Here is a 16,702-nt window from a genome sequence, read left to right as displayed (position 1 = left end):
ACTGTTAGTTACGTAAGCCCATCCACCATGGCAAAGTCTTATCACACCAGATGGGAAAAATCAGTTTTTAATTGTCCTGAGGCCAAAAACCGCATAAAAGGCATCACTCGCATTGGTTTTTAATTGTCTCGGGGCCAAAACCCGCATAAAAAGCATCAATCACATCAGTTTTTAATTGTCCTGAGGCCAAAACTCGCATAAAGAGCATCAATCAAAATCAAATCGGATGATTAATTTCCGTGTGACAGGCGCAAAACATGTTCAATATGCTGTCTGTCCACCGGTTTCTGCAACAAGTTGAGATCAAGAAACAGCATGTTCCACAACTGATCGGAGTGTTCCCGGGATCACGTTCAGAATGTATTGCGCAATGTGTGTCTTCAATGCAGCTAAGTTTGCAATCGGAACACTGAACACAACATCTTTCAGGTAGCCCCACAACGCGAAGTGACATGGATTAAGATCAGGTGATAGGGACGGCCAGGCTGTAGGGAAATGGCGGCTGATACTTCTAGCATTTCCGTAATGCCGCTTCAGCAGCTGCTTAACAGGATTTGCAATGTGCGGAGGTGCGCCATATTGCATATAAATGATCCCATCCACACATCCACGCTGTTGGAGAGCTGGAATGATGCGATAGCGCTTACCAGTGACGGTACAGGTAACAGGACCGGAAGCACCTGTCTTCGAAAAAATATGGCCCTATAAAAAAATGATGCCGTAAACCCGCAATGCACGATGACCGTTTCAGGATGAAGTGGTACTGGTTGATTTGCGTGTGGATTTTCCGTTGTCCATATTCGGCAATTTTTTGTATTTACATATCCTGTCAGATGGAAGTGGGCTTCGCCTGTCCACAAAATCTTCCGCAGCCAGTCATGCCCACTTCAATGCGAGCAAGAAATTCTAAAACAAAGGTCTCTCTTGATGGCAACACAACAGGAAGAAACTCGTGCACATGGGTAATTTTGATGGATAGCAAAGAAGGAAGTTTCGTAGGATTTTATGCACCGTGCTCATGGTTATGTCCAATGTTCGGGCGTTTCTCCGTGCACTACACGTTTGCACACCATCACTCGTCTCCTCCTGAATTTCTGGGGCCACTGCTTCTATTGACGTTGAATCATTCGTTTCTTCCCTCCACCACGTTGCACACCAAAAGAACCCGTCTTTTCGAATTTCCGAATCATTTTCTCCAGACCCACGGCAGTCATCGGACCAACGCCTTTTTTCAAATCTTTCAGTGTCCGGAACTTCTGCAGAGCAACCCGTGCAGTCATCATTCTTGTAATACAGCTTTATAAGCAGAGCGCGATCCTGCATTGAGACAGTCATGGCGAACGTCGCAGACGCGTACCCAGCGTGTTTATACCAACTTCCGTGGGTCGTGCGATAGTAGGTGTTTTCATTTACGTATTCTGACACATACAGCGCCATCTATGGATCAATTTTCGCACTACCTTTTTCCTTTTGCCATACGTTTTCCCCCTTCTCCGATAATAGTCCGTTGCAATTTGACGTCATTCTGACTAGTGGTGTTATTTCTACAGCGTTTCGAAAGTTTAACGAACTATAATCGACCTGTATATTATAAAAGTAAGTAAACAATGTGCGTGCCGCTCAAACTCAGAAACGAGTCCCAGTAGGACCAAGGTAGTTATACAGGGTGAGTCACTAACTATTGCCACGAAGAATAACTCCGAAAGTATGATAGGAGCTAAAACGTTTGTGGGACAAAAGTTGCATGGGACATAGTGCAATAGAATCCATTGTGTATCTCTTTATTTCGATGACTCTAGACCTCAGATTACAGTTAATGATAGCTTGACTTTGGCAGGGATTTGGTTGTAGCAGTCAGAGTACAATCGCTTAATTACATCTCTGATTTTAATACTTGCTATAAATGTCATTACCTTCCGATGCGTCCGTCATTGATCTACAATTTTTCCTCAAGCGTTGTACACAAAGAAATGTCAATGAGATGTTTTTAATGGCAGACTAGTGGAAATACATGTGAAGATGTCATGAGAGATACGGCTGTGGTCCACGTGGCCATCAGTAAACCAGTTTAAATCTTCCTCGGCACCAGAGCATTGCAGAAATTATCACGGGAAACCAACAACGAATAAGATAGTTCTCACACTTAGTGTATTGTGGCCGGAAAATATTCGCTCTCAGTGAATTGATGTGGTTGCCTTTCGGTTTTGCAAGCTTCTGTGTACGTGCAACATTCAATGGTCCACTAACTGGAGGAGGAATTTCGTGAACGTAAAGCGTATTTAAATAAGCGACCTAGCTACTTTGCTATTTTTATTTAAAGTTGTCAGCAGTCTGGAGATTGGTTTCGCTACTACAGTGCTTTACTAGCCAGGGTTCGATTAAAGGGGGTATGCCGTTGCCTTCCTCCGACCTTCGATCTGACTACCCAGGAAACAATAGGAGGAACTACTGTCTGACGTTGACTCCGAAGCGTTGCGAAACGTGTAATTTTTCACATTGACAGTTGCTCACCAGAGGTGGAAGAAGTGAGTAGTAACAGAAACAATCCCTAATACTCGTACACTGGAGTCCGAACCCCGCATGTTTGTATTTACCTTATAAATGAGTTAACGTTTGGAATATTCGACTTTAAGCAATGTAACCGAGAAAAAGTTTATCAGAAGTAGGAAGTTATGCTTAAAGTTGTTGGAAGTCGCTAAATGCACTCATTATGAAACACTGGATAAATATGGCTTAGATACTTTGTCTGCATTTTAAGCAAAAGCAAGTTTTTCACGCATCTGAATGTTTATGACGTCATATCTCTTGAACTATGTGTCGTATAGGGATATAATTTCGGAGGTTCATTTAGTGATATGTGAAGATGCCTTCTGCAAAGTGAGTGTTAAAGAAGTGATAAATTGAAACATCTTGCGTGATTTTAAATTTTTACCGCGCGCCGTTTTAAGCAACAGCAAGTTCTTCATGTATCTAAATTTTGATGACGTTATATCTCCTTAACTATGTGTTGTACAATAATATAATGTTGCAGGTACATTCAGTGATATGTGTGGATACTGTCTGCAAACAGTGTTGCGACTAGAGTAAATAAGGAATAAATTCAAACATGATTTATCCTGAAGCTTGACTGCGTGAACAGCGAAAATGTAGTAAGCGATAAACTTTCTTCCTTTCATCATATTGTGGGGGATGTCAGCGAGCGGTTCTAGGCGCTTCAGTCTGGAACCGCCCGACCGCTACGGTCGCAGGTTCGAATCCTGCCTAGGGCATAGATGTGTGTGATGTCCTTAGGTTAGTCAGGCTTAAGTAGTTCTAAGTTCTAGGGGACTGATGACTTCAGAAGTTAAGTCCCATAGTGCTCAGAGCCATTTGAACCATTTTTAGAAATAATTCATTAACGAAAGACATGGTCTGCTAAATATTTGATAGAGCGATTCTTGAGCATTGTTCATCAGTCTGAGATCCTTAGCACGTTTAATGGAAGAATCAGTGGATATGTAACGAAGAGCGGCGTGTTTTATCAAGGGTTCGTTTAGTGACCGAGGGAGCGTTACGGTGTTTGCCAACAAACTCCAGTGGTGTGGAGTTGTCTACCACGGAGAGGTGAATTCCGATAGCGTACGTTGAAGCCGGCCGCTGTGGCCGAGCGGTTCTAGGCACTTCAGTCCGCAACCGCGCTGCTGCTACGGTCACAGGTTCGAATCCTGCCTCGGGCACGGATGTGTGTGATGTCCGTAGGTTAGTTAGGTTTAAGTAGTTTTAAGTCTAGGGGACTGATAACCTCAGATGTTAAGTCCCATAGCGCTTGAAGCCATTTGAACGTACGTCGAAGAAGAATTGGGCAGCATCTTACTTCCTCCCACATAGATCTCACATCGCCACAACGAGAAAATCAAAGAAACTGGAGCTCATAGGGAGGTTTATCGACAACTGTTCTTCCCACGCGTTATCCCCGAACGGAACAGGAAAGTGGGGGACATATAGCGTTACCAGAAGTTCTCTCCGATACACTCCGTAAGTTGGCTTGTGGAGTATATATGAAGGTGAAGAGGAGGCCTTTCTACAAGTTATTTTACGCAGTTGTTCATTTCTGTATGGATCAACGATCTGAAAATGGAGTAGCTGCACGCCGTGTTTGAAATACTAAAAGTTACGGAAGCCTAGATTATTACGCCAGGAACACTATACAAAACGACTTGGATGGTGCTATAAGTATTGATCTCGTATGAGAAAGATGTCCATGGTTGCTCTTAATCACTCTAATTCAGTTTTTAAAGCCATGAATGAAGTAGGACTTGAACCGTAGCAATAAAAAGGAAGACCGAATAGAAGATTCGGATCTGTGTTGATTTTCCAGGAAGCAGACAAGTGTGACAGCGACAGGCGCGACAGGGGAGGCTGGTGCAAGGCAGATGTATGTAAATGAAGACGAGCCGAGTGTCGAAACAACCGGGTGAAAGTCGTGTGGGCGAGGGCGCGGGTCGTAACTGCTGATTTCTCCCGTACGGCCGTCTCCTGACCTGTCCTTGACGTTAAGCCGACACGGAACCCGTTATGGAAGACTCTGGACGCGTCCAGGAGCTGACCGCCAAAGCCCGCACGTGCTTCCACCACTCCGTGGGCCCTAAAGGCGCGAGGTCCCAGGCAGGTCACCAGTAACTCGGACAAAATTTCGGCGGCTTACGGGCTGAAATGGTAAACATTGCTTTAAGCGCCACGCTTAAAGTGCACATTACATACCTTCGTCACTTTTATACAAATATATTGCAATTAAAATTATTTGGCATCTGACGTTTAAGGGTGAGAATAGTGACGTTGTCTGCAGCCAGCCACAACAGCGATGTGGTCTCCGGTGAAATACGAAATCACTTTAGAATTTCTATTTCCTACAATTACCCCGTAATAAATTTGTAATTCGTGCATGATATAGACTTCTATAACGTCGCTAAGCGTATAAAAATTGCTTTTAATTGTAATTAGAAGCAGAGTTAATTTAACATTTTTGAAGCAGGTGAAATTTTCCCATACGATGATCACACATCTCTGTTGCATCTGTTACTGGTTTTGATTCAGGTAAAGATTTAGATGTAGAAATTATGTCTAAATACTGCCACCAGTGTGCAGCAAAAAAGTTCAACAATGAAGACAGTGGGAAACTGTGGCAAGGGAAGCATACAGTAGCGTGCTCTAAAAATTATAGTGGCTCAAGTGGGGGCATGGAGGCTGCTGAAGGATGTTCATCCAGATCTGAGGACCAGTACGGTGTTAGATACACTAAATACCTTAGTGAGGGGGACTCCTCTTGGTTCAAAGCTGTAACTGATACAAAACCGTACAATACAACAATAGAAAAGTTGGAATGTGTTGGACACATCCAAAAGAGGCTTGGTAGTAGGCTTCGTCGCTTACTGAAAGAGAAGAAAGGTGAAGTACTTCAGGATGGAAAACCACTAGAAGGAAAAGGCAGACTTACTCTGAAAGAAACTGATTCTCTTCAGTTATTTTATGGGATAGCTATCAGGAAAAACACACACAGAGGCAATGACGTGTGCTATGCGGGCAATTTTTTCCCACCAACTGTCCTTTGACCAAACACTAATGAACACTCTGTGTCCCAAAAACGATTGGTGTAATTTCAACAAGCGAAATGAGACGTATTCACATAAACACTGATTACCACAACCTGTTATGAATACAACTGTCCACATTCAGGTTTCTTGCAAACCCCGATTTATTGAGGAAGTGTCTTCACGGAAAGACACAAAATGCAAATGAAAGCCTCAGTAATTTAATTTGGATTAGATGCTCAAAAAGGACATTCTGTGGGTCTGAAGTACTCAGAATAGGTGCCTATGATGCAGTTTTACGTTACAATAACGGAAATAATGGCAGAATTGAAGTGCTGAAGAGATATGGTATAGATCCTGGTGTGTTTACAACAGGAGTATTTTACACCATCGACGAGACCAGGGTCAAGAAAGCTAACAGATCGGCGTCTTACCTGCAAATACAGGCCAGGCAGATTCGAGGAGGAGAGAAGAGAAACCTGGAGGATGTGGAGTATCATATGGAAGATTTTAAAACTGAGGTAAGCTTATTACATGTAGAAGTATGAGAAGAAAATCTTTGAATCTCATTTTCCCTGTTTCACGTATTTTACGTTATTGGTAGCATTTTCTCAGTGTATATGCGCTAATCCTATGAAATTTTCAGGAATTGTTCGCAACGTGTAGCTTTATCCCTGCAATTACATTCTGTTTTTTAGATGATTGTACGTAGAAAGAAAAGTTGATTTTGGATGTGCAAAATTAAAGACTGTGTTAATGCTACAATTTTTACCACAAAATAATAACTGTAGTTCAGTGATCTTACAACCTTCTGAGGACACTACAATAAAATTTTCAGATTAATTGCATAATTAGAATTTGAGTTATGACTTTTTATAAAAAAGACAATAAAAAAATTAAAAATTCAGATTTCTGGCAAAATTTTAATTCTGCATGTTTTATTATATTATTCCTTAAAACGCAGCTCTTTTGCTTTACACATCAATATTTTAGATTTGTACATTATTCAATCTATATATTGAGCAAGCAGTAAAGGAAACAAGAAAAATTGGCGTAGGTATCAAAGTCCTCGGAGAAGAAATAAAAACGTTGAGGTTCGCCGATGACATTATAATTCTGTCAGAGACAACAAAGGACTTGGAAGAGCAGTTGAACGGAATGGACAGTGTCTTGAAAGGAGGATATAAGATGAACATCAACAAAAGCAAAACGAGGATAATGAAATGTAGTCGAATTAAGTCGGGTAATGCTGAAGGAATTAGTTTAGGAAATGAGACACTTAAAGTAGTAAAGGAGTTTTGCTATTTGGGGAGCAAAATAACTGATGATGGTCAAAGTAGAGAGGATATAAAATGTAGACTGGCAATGGCAAGGAATGCGTTTCTGAAGAAGAGAAATTTGTTAACATCGAGTATAGATTTAAGTGTCAGGAAGTCGTTTCTGAAAGTATTTGTATGGAGTGTAGCCATGTATGGAAGTGAAACATGGACGATAAATAGTTTGAACAAGAAGAGAATAGAAGCTTTCGAAATGTGGTGCTACAGAAGAATGCTGAAGATTAGATGGGTAGATCACATAACTAATGAGGAGGTATTGAATAGAATTGGGGAGAAGAGGAGTTTGTGGCACAACTTGACAAGAAGGAGGGACCGGTTGGTAGGACATGTTCTGACGCATCAAGGGATCATAAAGTTAGCATTGGAGGGCAGCGTGGAGGGTAAAAATCGTAGAGGGAGACCAAGAATGAATACACTAAGCAGATTCAAAAGGATGTAGGTAGCAGTAGGTACTGGGAGATGAAGAAGCTTGCACAGGATAGAGTAGCATGGAGAGCTGCATCAAACCAGTCTCAGGACTGAAGACAACAACAACAACATTAATAAATATGGCTGTAATGATTTTTTAAGTAAATGTTTACATTTTCCGTTACATCCCGCCTTAAGTATTACTCATCAGTCTAAAACGCTTACCATTTTGGATTAACTGAAGAATTAGAGAAGATCCAACGAAAAGCGGAGCGCTTCATCACACGATCGTTTAGTCCGCGCCAGAGCGATACGGAGATGATCAACAAACCGCAGTGGCGGACGCTGCAAGACAGACGCTGTGCATCACAAAACGGTTTACTACTGGAATTACAAGAGAGTTCTTTCCGGGATCAATCGGGAAACATAATACTTCTTCGCACAAAGGCTTCGTAAAATGACCACAACGAGAAAAGCCACAGAAACTCGGAGGTTTATCGACAACCATTCTTCGCACGTGCCGTTTGCGAATGAAACAGGGAAGGAGGGCAAAGTAATTGGTACTGGAAGAACCCTCAGCCGCACATCATAAGGTGGTTTGTGGAGTACAGACGTAAATGTGTGGTCAGCTTTTGGTCGTCAGGTACCCCTTCAGTTTCAAAAACCCATACGTCTTGTCTAACGTGAGGCGAGAACATTCTACTGAGCCACACTTAGTCAAGTTTATGAAATCAATCGTGATATGGCGGTTTGGGTGCTTGAGCCTGATAGTGAATAGAAGGGCTTGGCTTTTGTTGTGGTTTATTTCACCTTCCTGGAAGATTTGGTCCACATGTCTTTGGAGGTCCCTGACTATATACACTACTGGCCATTAAATTTGCTACACCAAGAAAAAATGCAGATGATAAACGGGTATTCATTGGACATATATATTATACTAGAACTGACATATGATTACATTTTCACGCAATTTGGGTGCATAGACCCTGAGAAATCAGTACCCAGAACAACCACCTCTGGCCGTAATAACGGCCTTGATACGCCTGGGCATTGAGCCAAACCGAGCTTGGATGGCGTGTACAGGTACAGCTGCCCATGCAGCTTCAACACGATACTACAGTTCATCAAGAGTAGTGACTGGCGTATTGTGACGAGGCAGTTGCTCCGCCACCATTGACCAGACGTTTTCAGTTGGTGAGAGATCTGGACAATGTACTGGTCTGGGCAGCAGTCGAACATTTTCTGTATCCAGAAACGCTCGTACAGGACCTGCAACATGCGGTCGTACATTATCCTGTAGGGTTTTGCAGGGATCGAATGAAGGGTAGAGCCACAGGTCGTAACACATCTGAAATGTAACGTCCACTGTTCAAAGTGCCATCAATGCGAACAAGAGGTGACCGAGACGTGTAACCAATGGCGATGACGAATACACGCTTCCAACGTGCGTTCACCGCGATGTCGCCAAACACGGATGCGACCATCATGATGCTGTAAACAGAACCCGGATTCATCCGAAAAAATGACGTTTTGCCATTCGTGGACCCAGGTTCGTTGTTGAGTACACCATCGCAGGCGCTCCTATCTGTGATGCAGTGTCAGTGGTAACCGCAGCCATGGTCTCCGAGTTGTTAGTCCTGGCTGCTGCCAACGTCGTCGAACTGTTCGTGCAGATGGTCGTTGTCTTGGAAACGTCCCCATCTGTTGACTCAGGGATCGAGACGTGGCTTCACGACCCTTTACAGCCATGCGGATAAGATGTCTGTCATCTCGACTGCTAGTGATACGAGGCCGTTGGGATCTAGCACGGAGTTCCGTATTACCCTTCTGAACCCACCTTTTCCATATTCTGCTAACAGTCATTGGATCTCGACCAACGCGAGCAGCGATGTCGCGATACGATAACCCGCAATCGCCATAGGCTATAACCCAATCTTTATCAAAGTCGAAAATGTGATGGTACGCATTTCTCCTCCTTACACGAGGAATCAGAACAACGTTTCACCAGGCAACGCCGGTCAACTGCTGTTTGTGTATACGAAATCGGTTGGAAACTTTCCTCATGACAGCATGTTGTAGGTGTCGCCACCGGCGCCAACCTTGTGTGAATGCTCTGAAAAGCTAATCATTTGCATATCACAGCATCTTCTTCCTGTCGGTTACATTTCGCGTCTGTAGCAAGTCATCTTCGTGGTGTAGCAATTTTAATGGCCAGTAGTGTAATTTGTGTTGCGGCAGTGCTTGAAAAAAGCAACATCATTGGCATACAGACCAATTTCGCACCCTGCTTTTCTTGGGTATGTCGTTGTGTATAGAGTAGAGCGCAAGTCGTAGCACAGAACCCTGAGGCACTCCGCGACTCGGAGCCTGTGTTACGGGGAAGATTTCATGCCCACAGGCGAAAGCGCTGAATCCGATAATTTCAAGAAGCCAGAGTTACAACAAGTGAACTAGTGTTACTAGCAACTTCCAGAAAAGGGGTACCAAATTATCGCCTGACACTTGACCACTGCAAAAATGGGATTGGTTTTGTATAATGGTAATACCGATAGTCTTTTCGTTAAAATTGAATCATTTATATGGCATTAATTTTTCGTAAATTCCTATAATTTTACGTTGAAAGTGTGATGTAATATTCTTTAATCTTCGCCACGTGCTGTTGAAGTTCAATGAACAAGGTTTCAAGTAAGTATCACATTTTAGCTGCCCTTAGTTTATATAAATACGTTCACAAAATCACGCCCTTCCCAGTGAAAGCTGTCAAATGTGACCCGATCATATTTTCTAATACTGCAAATTACATCTGTCTTTTTAAACCGTGTCCATAGTTATTAGGATCGAATTTATAATTTTGTATTAAAAGTCGAAAATTTCAAGCTGATTTTCGTACTCATTGTAACGTTAACTTCACCAGAAGCCGAGGACAACGAGACAAACGTAATACTGATTTCGTATAGGAATGCTTAAACTTCGCAGCGAATGTCTAAGGTTCCAGAAGTAGCACATCACAAGACAGATAACTGAGAAGGATAACTGAGCGTTTCAGCTGAAATAGCTCTGAAGCCAGAGGTAATGTCGGGAATTCGTATCTCAGGGATATTTAACTCCGTGCCTGCCCCTTATGCTACTTGCAAACTTCATTCCCGAAGACTCTCTCTAACGTCCTAGTCGTTTTATTTGCAGCACACAATAGCTTGCTGACACTGATGAGACAGGGAGAAAGATGGTCGGCACATCCTATGCGCTAAGCTATAGTCTATTTAGTAACATGCTCTTACGAACCATTGAAAAGGGGATTTCATCGCGAGCGAAAGTTTATGTTTCATGTCCATGATTTATGCTAGGAGCTCTGTAATAGATGAACGCTTGAAAACTAATTTTAAGCTTCACTAGAAGGAAGAAGGAAGGTTGTGGTTTAACATCCTGTCAACGCCAGCGTTATTGGAGACAAGACACGTATTCCTATTGACACGAAGAAACGATGCCTGGAATGATTAGGAAAACTGTGGAAAATCTTAATCGGGCTGGACGAACGGGTATTGAACAAAACGCACTCCCCAACGAGCGAGGTGGTGCAGTGATAAGGCGCTGGATTCGTGGTCCGAAGTATCGGTGGCTCAAACACCCATTCTACCATCCAGATTTTTCTGTGAGTTCCCTAAGTCTTTTAATGCAAAATGTGGAGATGGTAGATGTGAATGGACACGACTGACTTCGTTTCCATCCTTACTCAAATAGACTTGTGCTTCATTTCTAATTACTTCGCCATCCACGGAATTTTAAAACCTTTATCCTCCTTCCATCCTTACTAGCTTTCCAAATACGTGTCCATCTTCTTGACCAGTATATACCACCATCGACAAGTGAAACTGCCGTCGATAAATGACACTACTACTTACGGTACGGAATGAAAGACAACCACTTAGGTACACTGACCAGTCAAGATATGGACTTTGGATGGCTTTTCGCGTTAGTTTTGCCCAGTGTTGTACGTTTATTCTTCTACATGTAATTTAAATAATATGGCAAGAGAGTCCAACTAAGTTGACATATTATTCCCGTCGTGTTTAAGACAATGGCTTGCAGCATAGCCAAAATGACGGGTCGTCTAAATAATTTCGAGAAGAATGAAATTGGCAATACGACTGAAATGACTGAAACATTTCCTTTTAACAGCAAACACTTTGACTAGGAACTAAAATAAGTCACATATCGATCAGGGTGGCGCGTTTGTTAACCCAATGGACTAGAATTAGGGGCTTTGGAGGATTCCGATTCTCATATGTCTCCCTGAATTCCTCGAAGCAAATGGTTGAAAGAACGCTGTAACTACACCACTGATTCCCTCCAGTGATCCTCATATTGTCGACGACGAAACTGTAAAGTCTACTTCGAATTATTCTTTCTGACTCTCATGCACTTGCCCCCCGCGCAGGAGGAAAAGCGAAGTTTGGCGTCCCGCAGGTACTGAGGTCATTGCAGGCGGAGCTCACAGTGATGAAGACTCAGAGGCATGAAACCGACATGGAAGCATACCGTCATCCACCCGAAGCGACATTGGGAGCCACGGAAAACGCAAATCTGAATGAACAGACAAGGATTTGAGCCCTGTTTCTCCCAGCATCCCATTCACCATGCCCATCACTTTTTGGGTGCAAATGAGTACGATAACGTGCCCTAGGCGGTCAAGTTACCATGTGTGTGGAATCTATGAGAATCAGTCAGTGACAAGTAGAACCATACACATTTTGGTGGAAAGTGGGAGCTATAGTACAAAATGCTCTATTGTTCAACAGATTTTCTTCGTTGAAATCCACGTTAGTGGATCTGCTGGCGTCGTATTGAATAGTGCTTCAAGTTATGGTGCAAATGGCTCTAAGCACTATGGGACTTAACATCTGAGGTCATCAGTCCCCTAGACTAAGAACTGCTTAAACCTAATTAACCTAAGGACATCACACACATCCATGCCCGAGGCAGGATTCAAACCTGTGACCGTAGCAGCCGCGTGGTTCTGGACTGCACCGCCTAGAACCGCTCGGCCACAGCAGCCGACACTGAAAGTTATGTGTACGTTGAGAGTAGCGAGAACAGGTGAAGCAAGAGCAAGCTTCCAGTGTCCTGACTTTATGTCCTCCAACTCGGACCAACAAGCTTAAAATGTCTGAATCGATAGGACATACCTAAACCACACAAACAAAAAAGAATTACAGCCACGATCTCAGCTTTATGCTTTTGGAAGGTTTGGGCTTAAATTTCCTGCATTTCAAATGTGTGCCAGACCCGAGCTTACACCTGGACTGTTTACTTTTCGTGAGCAATGATCTTGCCTTCTGAACCCTTTATCAGGCCTCACGGCCTGCTTTGAAATTTTCACCAGCTTATATCCCTCCCTGATCCACCAAGTCAGGCAGAAACTCTTATGCTTACATTATTGGGCTGCCAGCCCCGGAGAAAATACATGGCAGAGGATAAAGCCCAGTCTAGGGACTGTTTTAAAAATGAATCTTTTACACTCTAACGGAATGTACGCTGTAATATAAATTATCTTCCGGGTTCAGATGATGGCACACACCACATATTACATTACGAAAGTATGTGTTTTACTATCAAAACGTCACACTTCTCTCCACGAGGTATCTGAACACGTCTGTAGACCACACTAGACACTGACATAACGCAGACCTCTGGGGTCATGTCCACAGACATTTAAAAAATGGATCAATCATGTATATTATTTGCATTGACATTACCCCACAGAATTTTTACAGATTTCTTACATCGGATGAGAAAGACTGTATACTAAAGAAAACAAGTCACACTATTAAGGCTTTTTTTAAATTTCCTATGGAAAAAATATTATCCGAAAAACGGATGGCACGTCCTTTACATAGAACTATTTTTAAAACGCGCAGCAGATGGCATGAAGTGCCACATGGACGTAGGAACACTACGTACACATCAGAGATCGAGAAGTTTACTGCTGCTGCCGACAAATACTTGACTGAAGCATACGGTACTTCTATCAGCTAGGGCAGGGGCGGGCAATAGCTTTAGCTCAGGGACAACTCTGTGAAAGGAGAGCTTGGCTGACGGCTGCACCTTTTAAAATAATTGCAAGCATTAGTTAACCTCGTATTTCAGAAAAGATATAAATTTTACATAAAAATTCTGACTGTCCCGACGTATCGCACAAAAACGATTAGCGGGCCGTTGTTTACCACACCTGAGCTAAGCTGTTCGTGTAAGAGCTCTGGGTTTTCGGGCGTGTGTTTGATTTCTTTTAGCTCTCGAAAACAGAGCTCTCTTGTAGTTCCCATCCCTATCTGAGAGGAACAGAATGGATTACGAAAACTATGCACTCGGCCTAGTCGGCTACCAAAAAATGTGGGGAAGGGAACAGTATAATGACTAAACGAATTCTTTATTCCTGGTCATTGACGATAGATCCAATCAGAGTGACAAATTGGAACCAAATACTGCGTGGGAAGAAAATATGGGAGTAACAAAACGTACTAATGGCCCCACATATGAACAATTAATTGATGCCAGTCGGTCGCTCTCTTGGACGCCACCACATACGAACGATTTACCAATTAACTTCAACTATTAGTATTATTTTGAACGACTATGTGCCGTGAAGTCCTGCCATGGTAAACGTACTGCTATGTTCAGCAGCGGTGATAGCTAATCACATTATGTCACTGATTAAGAAACTGGAGTTGAGATACATTAAAGTTATGTTGGAACGCTTTTCTTTGGGACAGCACGCATTTTTACAGAAAACGTATTTTTCTTTAACGGCAATCCGTTGAGTATATCCTTCCAGTTTGTCTTGAGTTTCTCAGTTTCTTCTCAATTTATTAGTCTTACAACTTAACAACGAGTATTTAAGCTATGATAGCTGCCACGTGGAGGACCCGGGTTCGATTCCCGGTGCTGCCAAGAGTTTTCCTTGTTCGATGGCCTGTTAGGGGTGCACTCAGCCTCGTGATGCCAATTGAGGAGCTACTTGACGGAACATTGGCGGCTTCACGGCCTGAAAGGTCGACAAAACGGCCGGGAGAGCGATGTGCTCACCACATGCCCTACCATACCGCATCCGCATGATACCGCAAGTCAGAGGATGACACGGCGGCCGGTAGACATCCCTTGGGCCTCTACGGTCTGTGAAGGAGCTCGTAGACAAATAAGCTGGCTGGCTTCGGTTCATTCATACAACACTGGGAAATCAATCTACAAAGGAGACTGGTTACAAAACAAGTGTGTTACCCATCCTAGAACATTGCTCAAGTGACTGGAACCCATACGAAATAAGACTGATAGAGGATGTTCAAGCTGTACGCGGAAGGACAGCACGAATGGCCACAGGTTTGTTTCACCCATGGGAAGACGTCATGAAGATACTGAAATGGCAGTCGCAAACTACCCCGCAAAAGCCTACTTAACAAGTTTTAAGAACCAGCTTCAAATGACGAATGTGGAAATATACTATAAGTTCCTACGGATCGCGTAAACAATAGTTAGACGCACTAACAACGCGCGCCAAGGAGTTTAAACGATCATTCTTCCCGGGTTTCGTGTGTGAATGCATCGGGAAGATGACCTTACAAGTGATACATCGAAAGTACGCTTTTTCATCCGTTTCTAGTGGTTTTCAGAATGTAGATGTATATATATTTGTATCCCTTCTTAAGGTTACGACTCCTTCTTTGACTTTCACTCTTGAGAGTTGTCGTGTCCCCTGAATAGCTCTACAAATTCTAACGTAAAGTCCTTACTGCATGAGGCCATAGATAAACTTAACACACGTACGCAACCTCGCTTAATAGACAAACGGGTCGCTGCAAGCTAGCTATATAGCCAGACAGACGATACGTCGCCTGAGATTCATCGATCTGCAATCTGCACACACACGAGTGCGATTTACGGACAGATTGCTGCGATCCGTTGCTCATATGAGGGGAGGGGCTTTCAATAGGGTGACCAACATTTGATCATGGTTTTAGGAAGATGACGAACATCTGGCCATGATTTCAAGGGACCTTAAGGGAGATTCAGTTGCAATAAATGACAACTGTACAATTACATCGCATTTTTCTCTGAATGGGTAAAAAAAAAAAACTGGCATGATTGGTTTTTACACATCAGTTTTCACTGCGCGAGCACATTATGTGATGAAAACTGATTCATTTTAGACGCAAATGAAAACGTACGTTAGAAATAAATAATGTAACGAGTGAACGTCTCTATAATCCACTTTAGCGACTCCTTGTTACTTCCTTGTGTTATTTATACCGCAGCTGCAGATCGGTACGATGTGAGCGCATCCGTGAGTCGCCAGTACTGGCCGAAAAGCAAGTAAATATCCCCCCTACCATGGCTCTTCTAGACGCGTAGGCTATGCCAGTTTTCCTCCGCTCCTAGCATTCCCTTAAGCCAAACCGTCTTTTTTCCGTAGAAACACGAACAGGAAGATGACTAAACGTCGACAATCGTATCGATTATCATACGAAAAACTTTTCGAGATCTCTCGGTCATGGAATTTCAACTATCGATAGGCCTAGTAATTCACGTGATTCATATTTATAACAGTGAACACTGGCGAAATATATGTAAGGATCAAGCGGTCAGAAACGGAGCCGGGAGAATTAAAAAAAAGGTAGTGTAATATACGAGAGCTGGTCGCGCTAGCCTTAGGGAGTACGGAATAGTGCTTGTGCTCGAAGCGTCGCAGAATGGCCGTTAGTCACAGCAGCGCTATTGCAGGGGGACGTGACATCTTACCCTGGGCGGCGAACGCCACGGCTACGATCGCGACCGTCCGCCTGAACATCTCGCCGGCGACTGTCACCCGTCTTCCCGCGCGCGCCGGCGGTTACTTAACGCAGCTTCCCCCAGAGGCGCTGGCTGCGTTATCCAACCGCGGCCGGGAAGGCTAACAGGTACCGCACGTGCGTTTCTCTTCTCATCCCGTGATTCATGGACGTCTCCGCACTCCACGTGTTTTATTTTCTTCCCGCAACCTCAGCTCGTGGAACCGTTTGGTGACCACAGGGCTCCTTCAGACAGTAGAGGGGCTTTCTTTATGACTACGCCTACAAGTCAGCTCCTACGCCTGTTACAAAATACAGTCGTACTGGCGAAGACGAGTCGTTTCTATTGCCTATCTTTAATACTAATGAAGACGATAAAAAAGTATGTCGACGGAAGGCTGTGGCTTCACATTCCATCCGCTGGCTGGTGACATTTGTGTTAACATTTTAAATGTCAACTACTTCTTTCGAACAGACGGGCGGCTCTAGAGATACTTTAAAAAAAAAAAATACGTTATGATCTTGGTGAAGGAATGTTAAGCAAAATTTGCACAAGATGGGTATTCGCGTGATA

At 43.3% G+C, this 16,702-nt stretch overlaps 1 protein-coding gene across 1 annotated transcript in view; it reads right to left on the bottom strand.

The window, feature by feature from the left end:
- LOC126468798 (protein obstructor-E-like) overlaps positions 1–16,232 on the bottom strand; it is an 83,113-nt gene extending 66,881 nt beyond the window's left edge. The window contains exon 1 of the mRNA XM_050096579.1: positions 16,100–16,232. Coding sequence (XP_049952536.1) covers positions 16,100–16,148 — 49 coding nt within the window. The 5' untranslated portion in view covers positions 16,149–16,232. The remainder of the gene's footprint in view (positions 1–16,099) is intronic.
- Positions 16,233–16,702: the final 470 nt, after the last annotated feature.

Source organism: Schistocerca serialis, chromosome 1, assembly GCF_023864345.2.
Source record: "Schistocerca serialis cubense isolate TAMUIC-IGC-003099 chromosome 1, iqSchSeri2.2, whole genome shotgun sequence".
NCBI lineage: Eukaryota > Metazoa > Arthropoda > Insecta > Orthoptera > Acrididae > Schistocerca > Schistocerca serialis.
This window is presented reverse-complemented; position numbering and strand designations above follow the sequence as displayed.